The sequence below is a fragment of the Rhipicephalus microplus genome, chromosome 8, assembly GCF_043290135.1.
Source record: "Rhipicephalus microplus isolate Deutch F79 chromosome 8, USDA_Rmic, whole genome shotgun sequence".
Classification (NCBI taxonomy): domain Eukaryota; kingdom Metazoa; phylum Arthropoda; class Arachnida; order Ixodida; family Ixodidae; genus Rhipicephalus; species Rhipicephalus microplus.
In genome coordinates this window covers 2,128,132-2,147,800 of record NC_134707.1, presented here as the reverse complement: position 1 = coordinate 2,147,800, position 19,669 = coordinate 2,128,132, and the positions used below count along the sequence as shown (strand labels likewise).

At 46.2% G+C, this 19,669-nt stretch overlaps 1 protein-coding gene across 12 annotated transcripts in view; it reads right to left on the bottom strand.

The window, feature by feature from the left end:
* LOC119163941 (Protein associated with topo II related - 1) overlaps positions 1 to 19,669 on the bottom strand; it is a 240,719-nt gene that overhangs the window by 50,205 nt on the left and 170,845 nt on the right. For all 12 annotated transcript variants that reach the window (XM_037416018.2, XM_037416019.2, XM_037416023.2 and 9 more), the window contains one exon: positions 10,405 to 10,519. In XM_037416018.2, coding sequence (XP_037271915.2) covers positions 10,405 to 10,519 — 115 coding nt within the window. The remainder of the gene's footprint in view (positions 1 to 10,404; positions 10,520 to 19,669) is intronic.

The window sequence follows — 19,669 nt, the reverse complement described above, 5'->3', positions numbered from 1 at the left end:
TCGGCTCGTACAATCGCGTCGCGGGCATACTCGCTGGTGGACGAGGTGAGATGACTGCGTCTAGTGGTAATGTCGGGTCTCTTCCGTACAATAAGTAGGACGGCGAAAAGCCCGCTGTGTCGTGACGGGATGAATTATACGCGAAAGTTGTGTAGGGTAAGGCAAGGTCTCAGTCTCGGTGGTCGGGCGACACTTACATAGGGAGCATATTTGTTAAAGTGCGGTTAAATCGTTCCGTGAGGCCGCTTGTTTGAGGGTGGTAAGCGGTTGTCAGTGTGTGTTGCGTGGAACAAGAACGCAGAATGTCGGCGATGACTTGGGATAGAAATGTACGGCCACGGTCTGTGAGAAGCTGTCTCGGAGCACTGTGAATCAATATAACGTCCCGTAACAAGAAGTCAGCGACGTCGGTTGCCCAGCTGGTCAGTAGAGCTCGCGTAATAGCGTAGCGTGTAGCGTAGTCTGTCATAACGGCTATCCATTTGCTTCCCAATGTTGATGTGGGAAAAGGACCAAGCAGGTCTAACCCAACACGGTAAAATGGTTCCGCAGTATGTCAATTGGTTGAAGATGGCCAGCGGGTAGCAGCGACGGTGTCTTACGACGTTGGCATAGGTCACATGTGGCGACGTATCGGCGTACCGAACGAGCAAGGCCTGGCCAGAAAAAACGGCGCCGGACGCGCTCGTACATGCGGGATACGCCAAGGTGTCCAGCCGTGGGAGCGTCGGTTCGGTGAGAACACAGCGGCGCAAATGCTTAGGCACAACAATGAGAAGGTCGGGCCCGTCTAGTCGGAAATTGCGACGGTATAGCACACCCTTTTGAATGACAAAGTAACGGACGGAAGCATCATTTGTGGAGGATTCTATACGGCTGATGATGTCAAGGAGCTCAGGATCACGCTTCTGTTCTTCCCCAATATTAAGGAAGTCGGACACTGACAAGATAGAGTTGTCCGTGGGCTCGTCAGTGTCCTCAGGATCGTCGACAGGGTACCGGGAGAGGCAATCGGCATCACGGTGTAGGTGGCCAGATTTGTAGACCACCGAATAGGAAAACTCTTGCAGGCGCAAAGCCCAGCGACCAAGGCGGCCTGATGGATCTTTCAGAAAGTTCAGCCAGCAGAGTGCGTGGTGGTCGGTAATTACCGAAAATGGGCGTCCGTATAGATAAGGTCGAAATTTCGCCACCGCCCATACAAGAGCCAAGCACTCACGCTCTGTTATCGAATAGTTACGTTCAGGGGCGGATAGGAGGCGGCTGGCATATGCAATAACGCAATCATGGCCATGTTGTTTCTGAGCCAGCACTGCACCAATGCCATGCCCACTTGCATCTGTACGGATTTCCGTAGGGGCAGCAGGGTTGAAGTGTGCCAGAATCGGAGGGGTAGTGAGAAGAGCGACGAGAGTCGAGAACGCAGAAGCCTCTTAGGAGCCCCATGAAAACGGGACTTCTTTCTTGAGGAGCTGCGTAAGCGGCCTCGCTATGTGCGCGAAATTTTTCACGAAGCGTCGGAAGTAGGAGCATAGTCCGATAAAGCTGCGTACATCCTTTGCAGATCGTGGTACAGGAAAGTTTTTGACGGCGCTGATTTTTGCCGGGTCTGGTTGTACACCATTGGCGTCTACTAAATGGCCAAGCACTGTGATTTGATGGCGTCCAAAGTGACATTTGGACGAGTTGAGCTGCAGGCCAGCGCGACGGAAGATTCCCAGGATGGTTGAGAGGCGCTCTATGTGAGTTTCAAATGTTGGTGAAAAGACGACGTCATCCAAGTAACACAAACAGGTGGACCATTTGAATCCTCTGAGCAGGGAGTCCATCATTCGTTCGAAGGTGGCCGGAGCGTTACAAAGGCCGAAGGGCATGACCTTGAACTCATATAGGCCATCGGGGGTGATGAATGTCGTTTTTTCACGGTCCATTTCATCTACCTCTATCTGCCAGTAGCCGGAACGAAGGTCTATGGAGGAAAAATAGTGGGACCCATAAAGGCAATCAAGCGCATCATCTATTCGTGGCAGAGGGTAGACGTCTTTTTTGGTAATTTTGTTTAGGTGTCGATAATCCACACAGAAACGCCATGCACCGTCTTTCTTGCGGACTAGCACTACAGGAGAAGCCCAAGGACAGCAGGATGGCTCAATGATGTCCTTGGCGAGCATTTTGTCGACCTCACTTTGGATGATGTGACGCTCGGCCGCCGACGCCCGATATGGACGCCTATGTCTTTTATGCTCATTATGCTATGCTCATTACCAGTGTTTATGCGGTGGCTCATACCGGTAGCTTTCCCCAACAGACGGCCGCTGATGTCAAAAACGTCGATGTAGGACAGCAGAACCCGGTGGAGCTCATCAGTCTGCTGCGGCGTTAAGTTCGAAGCGATCATCGAAGTAATAGCGCTGTCGGAGCAAGTGGCAGACTGATGTTGAGCGTGGGGGTCAGAAGGCACCTCCACCCGCACCTCCACCAAATATGTTACGGGAAGGAGACTGACTCAGAGGGGTAGTCACCGATCACCGATGTATTTACAGCGGGTTAGGCGAGCAGTGCCAGCCACACAGATTAGCTCGTGGCAGTCTATCTGCTTCGTCTTCTTCAGCTCCATGCACTGGCACGTAGCAATATGAACATTCAACAACCTCGAATATTTCCAGAAGCCTTGTTTCAATGAGTTTAAGCTACCAAGTACTTATAACAAGAGTAACAGCTCTATACGGCCGAACAGAGTCACAATGAAAAACAGAAACAAGTATGCATCTCTCCAGGTGCATTCACACTGAAGGCGGGGCGACCAAAGCGGGGAGACCTTCCTCTCCAAGTGGCAAAAGCGGGCAGATAATGAAATGGAAAGTGCGATTGCTGCCGTAGCAATTTTTTGCCACCCGTCTAGGCTCACCGCTTTGCCGCAGTCAAACAGAACTCTACGCAGCGGAGGCGCAGTGGTGATGCTGGTGTACCTTTGGAAAGTGTGCAAAAGCACGAGATGCCCCTCCTGTTTTGCCAGGCGGCCAGCCAAAGGCAGCGTTTAAGCAGGTTTCCAAAGCAAAAATTCAAAAACATTCAAGGTCTTTCCATGACTCTGTCTCGGGTTTTTCAAGGACAAAAAGTGGCACGCAATGTTGGGATTTTCTCATTATTGTTTGAAAATGTGTTTTTATTATATTTATAACAACCGATTGATATCACAATTTAATGAAATCATTTAGTTTTGATAACTTCTCAAGATCACCTTGCAAAATGGATTCCACAAAAGCAACTGAAATTTCTCCAGTATATGATTGAAGTTGACTCATCATCATCATCATCAGCCTGACTACGTCCACTGCAGGACAAAGGCCTCTCCCGTGTTCCTGATTGATTGATTGATTTGTGAGGTTTAACGTCCCAAAACCACCATATGATTATGAGAGACGCCGTAGTGGAGGGCTCCGGAAATTTTGACCACCTGGGGTTCTTTAACGTGCACCCAAATCTGAGCACACGGGCCTCGACATTTCCGCCTCCATCGGAAATGCAGCCGCCGCAGCCGGGATTTGAACCCGCGACCTGCGGGTCAGCAGCCGAGTACCTTAGCCACTAGACCACCGCGGCGGGGCCTCTCCCGTGTTCCGCCAGTTTTCCGCCAGTTAACCTGGTCCTGTGCTTGCTGCTGCCAATTTATACCTGCAAACTTCTTAATCTCATCTGCCCACCTAACCTTCTGTCTACCCCTAACCCGCTTCCCTTCTCTGGGAATCCAGTCAGTTACCCTTAATGACCAGCGGTTATCCTGTCTACACGCTACATGCCCTGCCCATGTCCATTTCTTCCTCTTGATTTCAGCTATGATATCCTTAACCCCCGTTTGTTCCCTAATCCACTCTGCTCTCTTCTTGTCTCTTAAGGTTACACCTACCATTTTTCTTTCCGTTGCTCGCTGCATCGTCCTCAATTTAAGCTGAACCCTCTTTGTAAGTCTCCAGGTTTCTGCTCCGTAGCTAAGTACCGGCAAGATACAGCTGTTGTATACCTTCCTCTTGAGGGATAGTGGCAATCTACCTGTCATAATTTGAGAGTGCTTGCCGAATGTGCTCCACCCCATTCTTATTCTTCTAGTTACTTCAATCTCGTGGTTCGGCTCTGCGGTTATTACCTGCCCTAAGTAGACATAGTCTTTTACAACTTCAAGTGCACTATTACCTATCTCGAAGCGCTGCTCCTTGCCGAGGTTGTTGTACATTACTTTCGTTTTCTGCAGATTAATTTTAAGACCCACGTTTCTGCTCTTCTTGTCTAACCCCGTAATCATGAGTTGCAATTCGTCCCCCGAGTTACTCAGCAATGCAATGTCATCGGCGAAGCGCAGGTTACTAAGGTATTCTCCATTGACTCTTATACCTAACTGTTCCCATTCTAGGCTTCTGAAAACCTCCTGTAAGCACGCAGTAAATAGCATTGGGGAAATTGTGTCCCCCTGCCTTACACCATTCTTGATTGGTATTCTGTTGCTTTCTTTATGAAGTACTATGGTAGCAGTTGATCCCCTGTAGATTTCTTCCAGAATGTTTATATATACTTCATCTACGCCCTGATTCCGCAGTGTTTGCATGACGGCTGATATTTCTACTGAATCAAACGCCTTCTCGTAATCTATGAAGGCTATGTATAGGGGTTGGTTATACTCTGAGCATTTCTCTATTACCTGATTGATAGTATGAATGTGGTCAATTGTTGAGTAGCCTGTTCGAAATCCTGCTTGTTCCTTTGGTTGATTGAATTCTAATGTTTTCTTTACTCTGTTAGCAATTACCTTTGTAAATATCTTGTATACTACAGAGAGCAAGCTGATCGGCCTGTAATTCTTCAAGTCCTTGTCATCTCCTTTCTTATGTATTAGGATGATGTTAGCGTTCTTCCAAGACCCTGGTACTCTTCCCGTCAGGAGACACCTCGTAAACAAGGTGGCTAGTTTTTTTAACACAATCTGTCCTCCATCTTTCAGCAGATCTGATGTTACCTGATCCTCACCAGCAGCTTTGCCCCTTTGCATGCTCTCCAAAGCTTTTCTGACTTCTATCATTACTGGTGGGGTGTAATCTGGGTTACTGCTAGTTCTTACAGCATTAAGGTCGTGGTTGTCTTGGCTACTGTACAGATCTCTGTAAAACTCCTCCGCTATTTTAACTATCCTATCCATATTGGTAGTTATTTTGCCTTCTTTGTCCCTTAGTGCATACATCCGACTTTTGCCTATCCCAAGTTTCCTCTTCAATGCTTTGACACTTCCTCCGTTTTTCAAAGCGTGTTCAATTCTCTCCATGTTATACCTTCTTACATCGCATACCTTACGTCTATTAATCAACTTCGAAAGCTCTGCCAGTTCTATTTTGTCTGTTGTACTTGACACTTTCATGATTTGACGCTTCTTAATTAGGTTCTTCGTTTCCTGGGAAAGCTTGCCAGTGTTCTGTCTAACTACCCTGCCTCCAACTTCCACTGCACACTCCCTAATGATACTCGTCAGATTATCATTCATTGTATCTACGCTAAGGTTGGTTTCCCCACTAAGAGCCGAGTACCTGTTCTGCAGCGACACTCTGAATTCCTGTACTTTCCCTCTCAGTGCTAGCTGATTGATTGGCTTCTTGCGTATCAGTTTCTGTCGTTCCTTCTTCAAGTCTAGGCGAATTCGAGACCGTACCATTCTATGGTCACTGCATCGTACCTTGCCAATCACTTCCACATCCTGCACGATTCCAGGGTGTGCACTCATTATAAAGTCTATTTCGTTCTTATTTTCGCCATTAGGGCTCCTCCATGTCCACTTGCGGTTTTCTCGTTCTCGGTAGAAGGTATTCAAAATCCGTAAATTATTGCGTTCTGCGAATTCTACTAGTAGCTCTCCTCTGGCGTTTCTAGATCCCATGCCATAATCTCCTACTGCCTGGTCTCCAGCTTGCTTCTTCCCTACCTTTGCATTAAAGTCGCCCATCACTATAGTATACTGTGTTTTTACCTTACTCATTGCCGATTCCACGTCTTCATAGAAACTTTCAACTGAAGCGTCATCATGGCTGGATGTAGGCGCGTAAGCCTGTACTACCTTTATCTTGTATCTTTTATTCAGTTTAATTACGATACCTACCACCCTTTCATTAATGCTATAGTATTCCTCTATGTTGCCAGCTATGTTTCTGTGAATTAGGAGCCCCACTCCCAGTTCTCTTCTGTCTGCCAAGCCCCTGTAGCAAAGGACGTGCCCATTCTGTAGCACCGCATAGGCCTCATCTGTCCTCCTAACCTCCCTGAGCCCTATTATATCCCATTTAACACCCTCTAGCTCCTCGAATAGTACAGCTAGACTTCCCTCACTAGATAAGGTTCTAGCATTAAACGTTGCCAAGTTCAGGTTCCAATGGCGGCCTGTCCGGATCCAGAGATTCTTAGCACCCTCTGCTGCGTTGCAGATCTGACCGCCGCCGTGGTCAGTTGCTTCGCAGCTGCTGGGGACTGAGGGCCGTGAGTTATTTGACGTAAGCATGTGGGAGGTAGTGGCCAGATACTGCACCAGGGTGGCCAATCCTTCTCTGGTGAGGGAGTGCGTTCTCGGCGGTGTTTGCCGGTGAGGCCGCACCCCAGGCCTCTTAATGCAGTTCCATCAACATGCGGATTCTTTTTTTTTTAATACGGTTGGGAATTGCGCGGTACCGGGATTTGAACCACGGACCTCTTGCATGTGAGGCGGATGCTCTAACCACTACGCCATCGCCGCAGCCGCAATAATAGCAGGAAGAAAAAGGGAAAAAAATTAGGATGCTTTACAGGTAGAACAGAACCAATGAGATAACTATGTATGTACACTCATAAACACAATGTGCAATAATAGATAAGCATGATAAAAAACAAATAATGTGACACAAACAGTGATTTTTCATCCTGGAGGTGGTTGTGCAGCATACTATACAAAAAACACATTAGACAAGGGTGAGGAAGTCAACTATCAAATGGATGTTTGATGGCTTAGATTGTATTGTAGTGTCCTGCAAGGCCTAGGTTGTTATTAGATGGGTTGCAGCTAAAATGAGAACTCTATGCTATCTAATTTCCATTCAGGCAACCATGAAGTGCTAACCATTTTTCGGGAACACCGTGATTGTATGGACTTGCAAAGTGATCCACCCTGGTCATTATAAACAACATTGTGATATACATAAATTTATTTTTATTAATTGAAGTAACGCTGCAATGAATTTTTGAATGTATTTAGTCAACTTCACCATACAATCACGGTGAAGTTGACTAAATACATTCAAAAATCCATTGCAGCGTTACTTCAATTAATAAAAATAAATTTATGTATATCACAATGTTGTTTATAATGACCAGGGTGGATCACTTTGCAAGTCCTTAACAGTAAAAAAGGAAAAAAATAAGCGACAACACACAATGCACTCTTACATCAGCAGTTGACATTTCTCCTCCAGTATGAGCTTCTTGATGTTTACCAAGAACAATCGGTGTAATATTATTTCACTTACACAAAGAAAAATATAAATAGATAGCGGGCATGCACTTCACATCTACAAATAGCGGCACACGCGCAAGAAAAATCTAATGTAGTTTGGAAGGGAAACACAGGACACCAACGGGACAGCACTAAGCATTGTGCTAGAGAGGCTAGAAAACTAAGCGAGCACAGATTTTGCTTTCTCGACAGGTCTGTCTGGCGAATGTTGTGTCTGGCCATGGCACCACCGGCGTTGGCAGTGACATGCCAAGAAGAAAGCATGTCTGATGCAGAGTTATAAGTCTGATCGGTTTAGTGAGCACCCATATTTCTCAGTAATGTGCTATCGTTGCTTACATTGATTGAGCGGCTACCTTGGGTAGATGTGGTGCTGGCATTCTGCGCAATTGAGAGGACATTTCTATGTCAGCGCTGCGTGCTTACTTTATTTTTGTGTGGTTTCTAACACGATTTTTGCTGCTGTACACGATAAGCTGTGATTCCCAAGTCAGTGGTACATTATACATTGGTACAAAACAATTTTTCTAGTCTCATTCAAGTCACACCAAAAGCGCCGTGACTTCCCTAGCGCATGCATAGAATATTTTACATGAGACATCTGGGCACCGCCATCTTGGGCTGTTAAGGTTGATTCACACCGGCTACTAGCACCGGTCGCGCGACCATTTGCGACTAGCAACCAAAAAGCGACTAATAATCACACCGGCAGAGGCTGTATGCGAGCAACTGGAAGTCGCAAAACCGGAGAGTCACGTCCGGATCTCGTTATCAGCGAGAACTTTATAGACCGGCGATGATCAGCTGATCGCTGCCAGCTGATTGAGCGAAGCAAACCGAGCGCGCTGCATTTATTGTTTTTGTCCGTTCTTGCACAGCATTCCCAGCAGCTTCCAAGAGTTCAATTCAAGCAGAGAATAAGAGATTGCCATGGCGCTAATGCGTTATGCCATGGTGTCAGCCTCGGCAGCACAGAAGCCTAAAAAAAAAAAAAAAAAGCCGGTGGTGGGTGTTACCATCTCTTCGCACACGAGAATTGGCCCGCTATGCAAGCCGCCTACCTCCCGAGCTGCGCTGAGACGAAGAGGAGTATTCCCGAGAGTGGTACGTATTCAGAAATGCTCCTTGAATTTAACTTGACTTGCCACAGCCTCCAATGCAGCACAAATGCGTCTCGAATGCGGTGTATTTAGTCGGAGCCAAGGCATGAGGCATAAACGCGTTAAACGTGCTGCATTGAAGGCGGTGACAGGTCAAGTTCAAGACAAAAAACTATTCCAAGTACGAAGGAAGATAGTGCACAATCCATTTTCTTTTTATTGTGATGGTGTTTAGCTTCTTGTGAATGCAGCCACGTAAATTCGACACTTTGCTTCGAGCCATGGTACCACAGACCCAGAGAAAGGCACTCGTTTGTATATGGCAACAGGAGGCCAGCGCAATAAAAAAAACAAAAAAAAACCAAAAACCCAAAAAATAAACCTGCATATAGAAATGCTGGTGTCTCTTCTGGGCGTCGCCGATTGGTTCTAGAAGTTTTGCGACTGCAATTGCACGACTGAAAATCGAGCAAGACGCGACCAGCCAAAGCAGTTCTTTTCGACTGTTTGCGACCAGTCGCAAATGGTCTCGCCACCGCTGCTAGTCGCCGGTGTGACCCAACCATGGGTCATATTGAGACATGAATTAATAAGGGCATAATGCATCATATGCATCAGCACAATAATGTTCATGTGTAAGCTTCAATAGTAACACTGTTCAATTAATAATGTTCATGTGTATGCGACAATAGTAACACTGTTCAATTATTTGATGAAGATAGAAAACACAAAGGCTAACAGCCATATATGGCGAAACTCAGACCCTTCCGTAAAATGGTCCATAGCCATCGACGATGGCTCAGTGGCGAGCAGTGCTACGCAGAAGTGGAGTCAGCCATGCCCACATCTGACTACACTGTCTCCGTCCGATTGAGACTGCTGGAAAGAAACATGCTGGCGTAGAATCTTGAAGCCTATTCTCTATGCACCGAGTTAAAAAAAAAAAAAACTATGAGTGTTGGGTTGTGCGCAGTCGACACTTCCAGTGCGATTCAAAAGCAATGCAAAAACAGAAAATAGCAACAACAACAAGTTCACACTTACCTTATGTATTGCACCTGTGCATTCTTTTTGAGTGTCCATTTCTGTGCCTAAGTAGCGTGCGGCAAGCGTAGAGCTGGGACAGCTGTTTGTTCACGCTTGTCTTGTGTGTTCTTGTTGTGAGTCCTTCATGAGTTAACAGCACGCTAAATGTATCTAGTTGCGCGCTGTTTTTTGTGTGATATTCTGATTTCTAGCAATTATATTGACTGATGCACCCTCGTTCACATAAATGACCACTTAAAAAAAATGGAGGAGGGCGAGAGCACCATATGGTGCCACTAACAACTGATTATTACCGCTACACTTACCGAATATGTACACATTTTTTTTTACCTTGTTTATCCTTGCACATGTGCAACATCACGTAAGAAATGGAAAGTACTAATAGTAGGACTCACAGTAAGTGCATCAGTGTAAACGTCATCTGTTATTTTCATTCCACTAACAACTGAAGTATGTACAAGAACTGCAAGTGTATATTGAAAATTAAAATTATTTCAGTCACAAATATGTGCTTCCTAGTGTTTAGTGTTGCGCTACCTAATCAAAATGAAATCATACCAACCAACATAAGAGTCCACACACTAATTCTTGTTGTTTTTCAAGAACAGCTACCACAGAAACATTATCTGCCACTAAAAAATATACTTTCTCCTGTATTTTTTTTCTCAAGGCTACGACAATTAAGCAGCACACCCATTAATTGCAACATATGGCCTACAATAAATGCAATGCGGCACTTACTTGGCGTGTAGCTTTTGGATTCTGTGCGCACTCGTTCTGGTCGAATAAACTTTGGTTTGTCACCATCCCCTCCACCAGAAGACTCTTGTCGTTCTGCCTTCCTTTTGGTGAACATCTACACAGCACGACATTTGCAGAAAAGATAAGGAGAAAGAACTTATCAGAAAAAAATTCTTTAAAAAAATTTAAAAAAAAACAAATTGAGTACAAGATGAAAACAACATCTCTAGAGTGACTCCTCAAAAGGTGCATACACGAGGCAAACGAAGAGAGAAGCAACGGCACGCCTGCACAAAACATGCAACAATGTAAGCCAGAGAAGCAGCCTTTGCAAAGATTCGCTCAGGCTGCAGTAAACTGCAAGTTAAGTGACTTATCATTTTGTGCAGTGTAAAAGTACCCACTATGCATCTGTCAGGCAATACATTCCCACACATTTTGTTCACGAAGTGTCTGATGATGATATAGATGAATGGGTGAGAACCTTTAAAGCACCCCCTGCTTATGCAGTTTTCATGGCGAAATGTCAGGTGCAGCGTTCGTACAGCTAGTTTAGCATTTGGATCAATTTTTGAAGCAGAAAGAAGTCACAGGGTTCATAGCACCTAAGTGAAGCGAAATTCGAGGGTTTTCAAGGACTTTCACGGATCTAACAAATACTTTTCAAAGACCTAAAACAACACTTGGTTGATTGATTGATATGTAGGGTTTAACGTCCCAAAACCACCATATGATTATGAGAGACGCCGTAGTGGAGGGCTCCGGAAATTTCGACCACCTAGGGTTCTTTAACGTCCACCCAAATCTGAGTATACGGGCCTACAACATTTCCGCCTCCATCGGAAATGCAGCCGCCGCAGCCGGGACCTGCGGGTCAGTAGCCGAGTACCTTAGCCACTAGACCACCGCTGCGGGGTCTAAAACAACACTTGAAACTCCTGAAAATGACAACTTTTACAGCAAAAAAATTTGTACTTTATTTCACAGAAGCAAAACCAAGTACATTTGAGCAATCTTTTTTTAGCTAACAAAGATTTAACATTATTTATTAGCTCCATCTTTTCTGTTTATCACAGGCTTTAAAAACCATGTTTATGGCTTGCTTGATAATTTAACACATATTGCACTACTAATTTAAGACATATTGCGTGCGCACACACACACACACACACACACACACACACACACACACACACACACATATATATATATATATATATATATATATATATATATATATATATATATATATATATATATATATATATATATATATATATATATATATATATATATATATATATAATGACAACCTCTTTTTGGCAGTGGACTAGAGATTAGGTTCATGAAGCTTTCCTTTCAACTTCTTATCCTCTTTTCTTTTCTCTTACCAGTCTTTTCTTTTCTCTTTGCCATTTTCTCAGACTGCTAATTAACGGTTGGCACCACGAATGCAGTCATGTTATCAACTGTAGTCACTTTTGTTCTTTCAATGTGTTTCGTACTCTTCATGTTACCTTTAAGGGCAAGACTCCCCTGCTGATGACATGTCAAAGCTTTTCCCACATAGCTTACACTTTGCCCAATGCGACTTTGACGTATTTAGTGCAATCCACTCTCTATAAGACTGTTGGAATTTGCATTTGCCTGGCATAGTTCTACCATAAGCGACGCGACTGCGAAAATGCACGCACACTGGCACAGTTTCCACAAAAAAGGAAGGCTTAGTTCTGTCATTACTGCTGTAATAACACGATTGCTACCACAGCACTCCAATATGGCTTGAGAAACTGATTGGATAGTTTGTTGGCTTAAGAACACAGAGCTGCCAGGCGCACAAGAAAATCCACTAAATTACGGCTGAGCAAACTTCCATTGACAAAATTCAAGGACTTTCAAGGACCTCAAACAAATTTATATGTTTTCAAGGCTTAAAAAATGCCATTTCAAATATCGATGGTTTTCAACAGGTTTAAGGACCGCTACGAATCCCAAGTCAGTTTTGGAGCATGTTAGGAGCAGGATGAACTGTGTTTTGAAGCATAGCATTTCTAAAATTTTCAGTGAATATTGTTTATAGTGACCATATAAAAAATGCTGCTGCAATGCAAACAAGGACACAGGGCCAATATCTAAAAAGCAGCCATTAATCATGTTCTTAGCACGAAATAACATTATGACTTCACTGCAAATAAGAATATGTGTGTTGAAGTGAAGCGTTAGTGACAAGGCAAGCATGGGACATATGGGTTCTGTAAAAAGTCAAAAAGAGAGAAATGCTGACCAGGAAACTATAGCAGTTCGAAAATTAAAGAAGATAATGAAAAGTCATTGTGAATGAAAATTTATTGTTGGGAAATTTTTGCATGGATAGTGCATTTCACAATCATCCCAACTCGCTGTGGATGATGCTCCACCGAGTAACTCTTCTTTCTCTTTCAAAGTCTTCGTTTTGAGCACTCACTCATGATTTTCGAAATATTACGAGTACAGTTACTGACTCTTCTTTGTCATCTGGGCACATCATCATTTACACAACTTCCTTCTCTGTATATATAACGATCGCGTGTGAGCCAGAGCTCGACATGAATAAAGTGGTGCCTCACAAGTAGTGGACGGTGCCTTTTGTTCTCCCAGTCCTCTCACATGCTCTCTCTAATGCTCCACACAAGTTGTTGCGTACCACCACCTACCAGGGTCACTCTAGACAATCCTGGATTGTCCAACGCTGCCGCCTCACTGCAGCCTCTTCTGCTGTTCTCTGGCCTACATGTTGACGACTTTGAAGACTGGCTAAAAAACTTTGACCTCGTAACTTCAACAGGTGGGACAATCCCCAAATGATGCGGAATGTCCCCTTCTACCTGTCTGCTGTCGCAAATACCAGGTTTTCGAACCATAAACCAGAACACAATATTCAGAAAAAGTCTTCTAAAAAATAATCCTTGTACAAAATGAAGTGGTATAAAAAAATGGGGTCAGTCATCAATCCAAGCATAAAGAGGAGGGATGCTCTTTTGCAAGAAGACAAGTCCACTTGTTGAAACGCTCATTTAGCGATATTCCATGCTCACGCATCTTTCACCTTAATATTCGTCAAGGTATAACTTACCCTTTTTTCTTTAGAAAATCAGGGGGGGGGGGGGGGTAATCAAACCCCCTTTTCTCCAACAATTAACACCCCTCGAATGAGCTGCAATTGACAGGGTTTTTCCATAAGACTGGGCGCAGGAAAGACGTATTATTACGCAGCAAGCTCCAAGGACTAATGGAACTACATCTGGTTTGTTTCCCATCAATAATTTACAGTTTTGCATTGCACTGTGGACTTCACGAATCTACTGCATGGCGCAGTTAGGTAGCCCGTGAACAGCGAGAAATTCCCGTGGCAGTGCTGCTCAAAGTTCGTCAATGTGCGATTTGTGAACAGCGGCCGCAATGAGCACAATTTTATACAAGTGGGAGGGAATCAGTCTGGCATATTTGTTTGCAGCTGATTGATGACAACAGTGACTGTTCTAATGCAGTTCAGATGCATGAGATCACTTGGTTTTTTTTTTCGTTTTTTTTTTTTTTTGTGAGACACCGCGTTACGTCAGTTTACACAACGATTGCTTAGACATGAACAAACAGCAATCGCACTAGTGCCAGTTGCACTCTTCGTGGGCATTTAGCTTAATTTTGCAATACGCTTACAAAAAACATCGCGCAGTGCATTTAAAAAACATTTATTTTTTTCCCATCAAATATCGAACAAGCTTATGCACAACCAAACCTTCATTTGCGAAAAGACACCATTTAAACAGTGCAGTGCTGATACGTTGCCGCTTGGCCACGGTGGCTACATTACAGGGCAAGTGGTGAGTCATAAATGCAAAAAATATCTTTTCTACTTGTTATCATAAATGCCTTAAAAAATAGAAGAGACTATCAATAGCAAGCTAAACTTTCAACAATGAAGACACATGTGGTGGCGCAGAGACTTTCGTTAAGCTAAAATGAGTAATGACAAAAAGGCTTGCAAAAAGCAAGAAGCACATCACTAGTATAGAGCAAGTAGAGGGCATTGGCTTAATTATAGAGTAGCTCTAGCCGAGTTTGTTCCCAGACCAAGAATATTTCTGGGCCATAAATGATCCGATGCCGTGCAAACAGATGGATTAGTGAACTCTGGCGCAAGCTGTACCCAATTGTGTGCAGCAAGGCACAGCGATATGGAATGGTATCAAAATGGCACAATTGGTGCAGTTGGACCACCACTGCTGGTGTGAATCATCTCTTCTGCCATGCAATACAAGGCCTATGAATGCAGTTCTTTGCAAAGTCTGACGGCTGTATTGGATTCCTTTGCCCTAAATTTTTAATCATTAGCAAGGCTTGTGGAAATTGAAGCTAGCATGCCGCCATTGGATGGGCTTTGTCGTCTATTTCTGCTGTTATCATGTCTTAACACGACCCTCCCCTCCTCTGCAACAATCGGCTCTAGGAGAGCGGGAGTGACGTTGACCCCTTTCACCAGGATGTCGACTGTGGTACTGCGCTCGGCCTCTCGAGACGTTTCACGCGCGCTTGCGTCGGGAGTCAGCCAGAAGCTCTCTGGGATGACGAAGGGTGAGCATGCATTTCTTTTCTGTCCATCGGTTCCCTGTGTTTGAGGCTCGCCTGGACTTCCCCAACATCGCCTTGCTACCACGGCAAATTCTCACCTTTCGTAGCCCCTTTCGAATGCGAGGCCGAAGAGCGCTGCAGTGTGTTTGCACGTGGCCCTACTACGCTGACCTATGACTCCCGAAGCGAACGCGAGTGAATTTTTTTCTCGCTCGAGCAATCGGGCCCTGTTGTCCCGGATTGTGAGAGCAATGCAGCATAGTCGCAAGGAACCGTTTCCTTCAGCGGCGTGTCACTGTGAACCCCCTTTGCCCATGGAGATGTGCTCGGGCACCATGTGTTGTACTTCTCGCCAGTGGCGTGGATGAGCCTCGTTTGCTTTCCCGCCACCCTTTTTGCAATAAACTCTGTACTGCGTTTTTGGTGTTGCCATAAGCAATAAAGTTTTGCGACCTGTTTCAGAGCAGTACTGTGTACATGCCAAGCTCTGCTCGACGCCTTGGCTGTCCGAACGTACGTGTGTAGCGGCGTTAGTCACGCAAGGCAATGGTTAACGCGGCTCTGCAGCTCGCCAAGGCCGAATCCACGCTAGTGGCCGTACTCCGTCGAGATACGTGTACACTACACTGGCACTCAACGCGGTATCAAAAGCTCGAAGCTTTTGACTGCTCTTGGCAAGTCAGTTCGCCTGTACAATTTGGGCTCGTCGCAACATGTCTGCTTCGCGGGATTTTTGTCCACTGTGCTTTTTGGAAGATGCCGCGTTGCACAACGAGGCCATTGCCTTTATCGACGGGCACCCTTCTGCAACAGTCTATGTCGTTGCCTCCTGTAGTGCTGGAGCCTCGAGGCGCCTATCGGCTCCTTTTGGAGATGGTGCGTCGTTTCGGAACGGGCCTATTGCCCTACCCGTACAGTACACACGTGTGCTGTAGGAAATAGGGGAAAGAGACGAAGCAAGGGTAGTGGGGCAGATGCATTTCGGACTCCTGGTGTGGAATAGACCATGTTTTTGAACGGGATTGCGTGCAGCGCTAGTGAAGGCTATCGAGAAATTTCCCGCATCGTAACATAGAACCGATAACTGTACTAGCCGACTCAGACACTGCGACGTTTGCATCAACATACATTGTACTCTGCGACGGCAGTCTTGTGCCAGGTGTCCCTTGGCGGTGCACTTGAAGCAACAACTATCAGATGTGAGCAAGCTGCGCTTTTCTGCAAGGCTGAGTCGGCTAGTGCAGTCTGCAGTCTTCAGTTCTATGTTCATAGGCTGAACAGAAAACGCAGGACGTGAAAGAAACGTTTGTCCTATTGTGAAGCACACTGGCAGCCGGAAGCGATGGAGGCTTGCGGAGGCTCTGAGCAGTATTGTTATGGTTGCGAATAAGAGCTGGAGTCGAGATCTGTGCCCTTCTCTCACGGCATTCCACTTCGATGTGAAAGAATTGAAGCAACCGGCTCATCTCCTCTTCTGAGAAATGGGTACTGCTGGCGGCCGTAGATACTGAACCTGCAGACTCCATGCTCTCCCGACTGTAGTGGTCCACTACAATGTCAGGGAAAAGAACTTTTAGCAGTACCTCATTCAGCATGGCAGCGTAGTATATAGCACTCACTCCCTGGCTCGCGTGTCCCCTTTCGAGTTGAACCCCGTCATGCAAGTTCCTTAAGGCCACCATGTCGCTCGACAAACAAACAGCGTTCAGTGAGCAGAGCCGTTCCAGATGTTTCTGCTCAATCCACTTAGCATTTCCAAATCACTGTTGCTATATCTCAAGTGTGTCGCGGCAAGATGAATCTGGCTTGTATGCCTGCAATGGCCTGAGTAGCAGCTCCGTCAAGTAGTGAGACCATCTATTGCATTGGACAAGCCCGGTTATCGTGAACGACGTGGCAAAACATGTCGCAAAACAGCTGCCGCCAAGCTAAGCTGTCATTGAAGCGCAAGAGCTCTAGTTTAGGCAGTTGTGCGCAACACTCACGTTGAGGTCGTGCCATGTTCATTGCAAAGGTCATTGATGGGTCCCCATCAGTGATTGTAGGTGAATATGCCGTCAAAGGAAGAGCGGGAACCTTACGCCTGTCCATGTGATGCTCGAGCAAGGCGAAAGCGCTGGTAGCAGAGTCTTCACACTTCATGACAGAGTCGCAGTGTTCTGCCACCTGCTCATCTCTCAGGAAGGTTTCCAGCTCGGAGTTCAGTGCGGCTAGCCGTCTGGACTGCCTTCAACCGGCTGCGGAGGACATGAAGCGTTCATACTTTGTGCTAGACCAGACGTCCACTTGGTTTTGGTACGCTCCATGACGGTCAGACAGCAGAAAGGTGTCCCAGATCGTAAGCAACAGCTCTGGGAAATGAAGGCAGGCTTCCCGAGTCTTCTGCACCATAAACAATGTGGAATATCTCTCTGTAGCCTTTATTGGCGCTACGCCCAATGCTGTCCAAACATGGCGTCCATTCTAAACCAAGAGTTAAACAGCATCTGCCCCACTACCCCTTTTTCTTCATCTGTTTGTACAAGCACCTCTGACTGCTAATGCGCCTTTTGGCATCCAAGGCAGTTGGTCGGCACAGCTTTCATAGTTGATTCCCTGTGGTATTGACGGGGCCCAGGCTTTGTCCTTTGCCGACTTTAGTCCGCCGTCAGCCGCGCAACCGACGCTTCGAATACATGCTGTGCAGGCGCCTGAATTGTCAGCGGTAGCCACACCAAGTGTGCATTATGTTCGACAGCAGGCCAACACCACAAGGAGCCTCTTTTACTCTTGAAATCAAGCGCAAGGCTGTGGTCCGTTTGAAACCGTCCCACTGATTGAGCTGGGAGACTGCTCACCTTCTCTCGACCGCGCCGCTGACACACCAACGGCTTCCTGTGAAGCAGGTGGGACGCAGATGCTGCTACAAAACGCTGTCCAGATGATTCAAGCACTCTCGGGAGCTGTTCAAACGCTTTTGGTTGTTCCAAAACGCAGTCACTTTATTGTTATATTATACTGCCCGTGCCAACCTATAGCGGATACAGTGATCTGCCCGAGATTATCTCGACTCTCTGTGATGTTATCAAAAAAATTCCGCCACATCCACGAAGTGAATGATGATGAGTGGGCAAAGCTCCGGAGGTAAACCTGGTAAACCATGAATCCTCTGTACATTTTGCCCACTCGATTTTATTACATCGCTCCCCCTAGCGTACGTCGCCGCACTAAATCAAACGATTGTCTTCAACCAATGACACGCGCCATATGTGACATCATTCCTATTTTATAAGATCTCGCGTGTTTCATCAACTACAAGTACCGCTTTCTAGTTTATAACATCTTGCATCTTTTCATCATCAGCTACAAGTACCACCATCTAGTAAACACTACAAGAACTAAACGAGAGGTGGCTACATACAGGAGACGGTACCGCCATCTAGTGAACACTGCAAGAACTAAACTAGAGGTGGCTATATACAGGGGACGGTACCGCCATCTAGTGAACACTACAAAAACTAAACTAGAAATGGCTACATACAGGCTACAGGGGACGCACAGCCCACGCCCTAAGGAGCTTCGCCCCTAAAAGCAATGGGTTTCAGTGCTCGGACGCGCTGTTCCGGCTGCACTGACTGACATGGCAGCGAGATGGTACCGGCTTATAGGTTATCGTGCAACAACCCCGAAGAGTTCTGCACGGCCTTATTGCATGAATTCCTACACGCTGACTACGAAAGTAGGATGCGGCGAGAGCTCGAGTTTCGTACACAAGCTCCTGACGAGTCTTTGCAGGAGTATGTAAGTGCAAACTTCGCTCTATCACTGAGCTCCAAACCTCGAACAAGGAGTGTATCGAACGGGTAATAAACAACGAGTCTTTGCAGGAGTATGTAAGTGCAAACTTCGCTCTATCACTGAGCTCCAAACCTCGAACAAGGAGTGTATCGAACGGGTAATAAAGCAGGCACATACGCCCTTTTCAGCATATCTGCGCCGCGGCCGCTTCTGCGATTTAGAAGAGTTGGCCCCCGAGGCAAAGCGCATTCAATGTGACCTTCTCGCCGCACGTGCCTATCGCTCGCTGATGTCGGCCAGTGAGGCCCTTGAGCCGCGCTGCTCTTGGAAGAGGGGCCATCATCCTTCCCCAATGGCAACAGCCTCATGGCACCGCCTTTACGGCTGCAACAGGCTGTGCGTAGAAATTGAGTGCTCGCGCTCTTGATCCCGACACGCATGAAAGACGGGCAGAATGCGCTGCACAACCAGAAACCTTCACACAGGGACACTTTTCGATCCAACGACATGCGGGAGGTGAAGCTCGCAAAAACGTATTCTGTGATAACGTAGCAAGCCTATCACGGCAGCTTGAGGCTACTCCGTCTAGTAAAACAGACCGTGATGGAGTGCGCTGTTTTTGCTGCCGTGAGGGAGGGCACATAGCAAGGAAACGCACCACATCCAAGCCCTGCGAGGCAGAGTAACAGGTTTGCGGGTCATTCAGTGACCAAACCTTTGCTTCTTCCCTCTGCGTACAGGGCAAGCACGTTTCTTGCTGGTGTGCACGCACCGTTTATTCGAGTCAACATTGCCGTCCGTCAATTTTCGGCAATGCTGAACACGGGCGGCCTCGTTGTTCGGTGAACAGGTGTTGTCCCACTTGCAGACGTACTCAGTG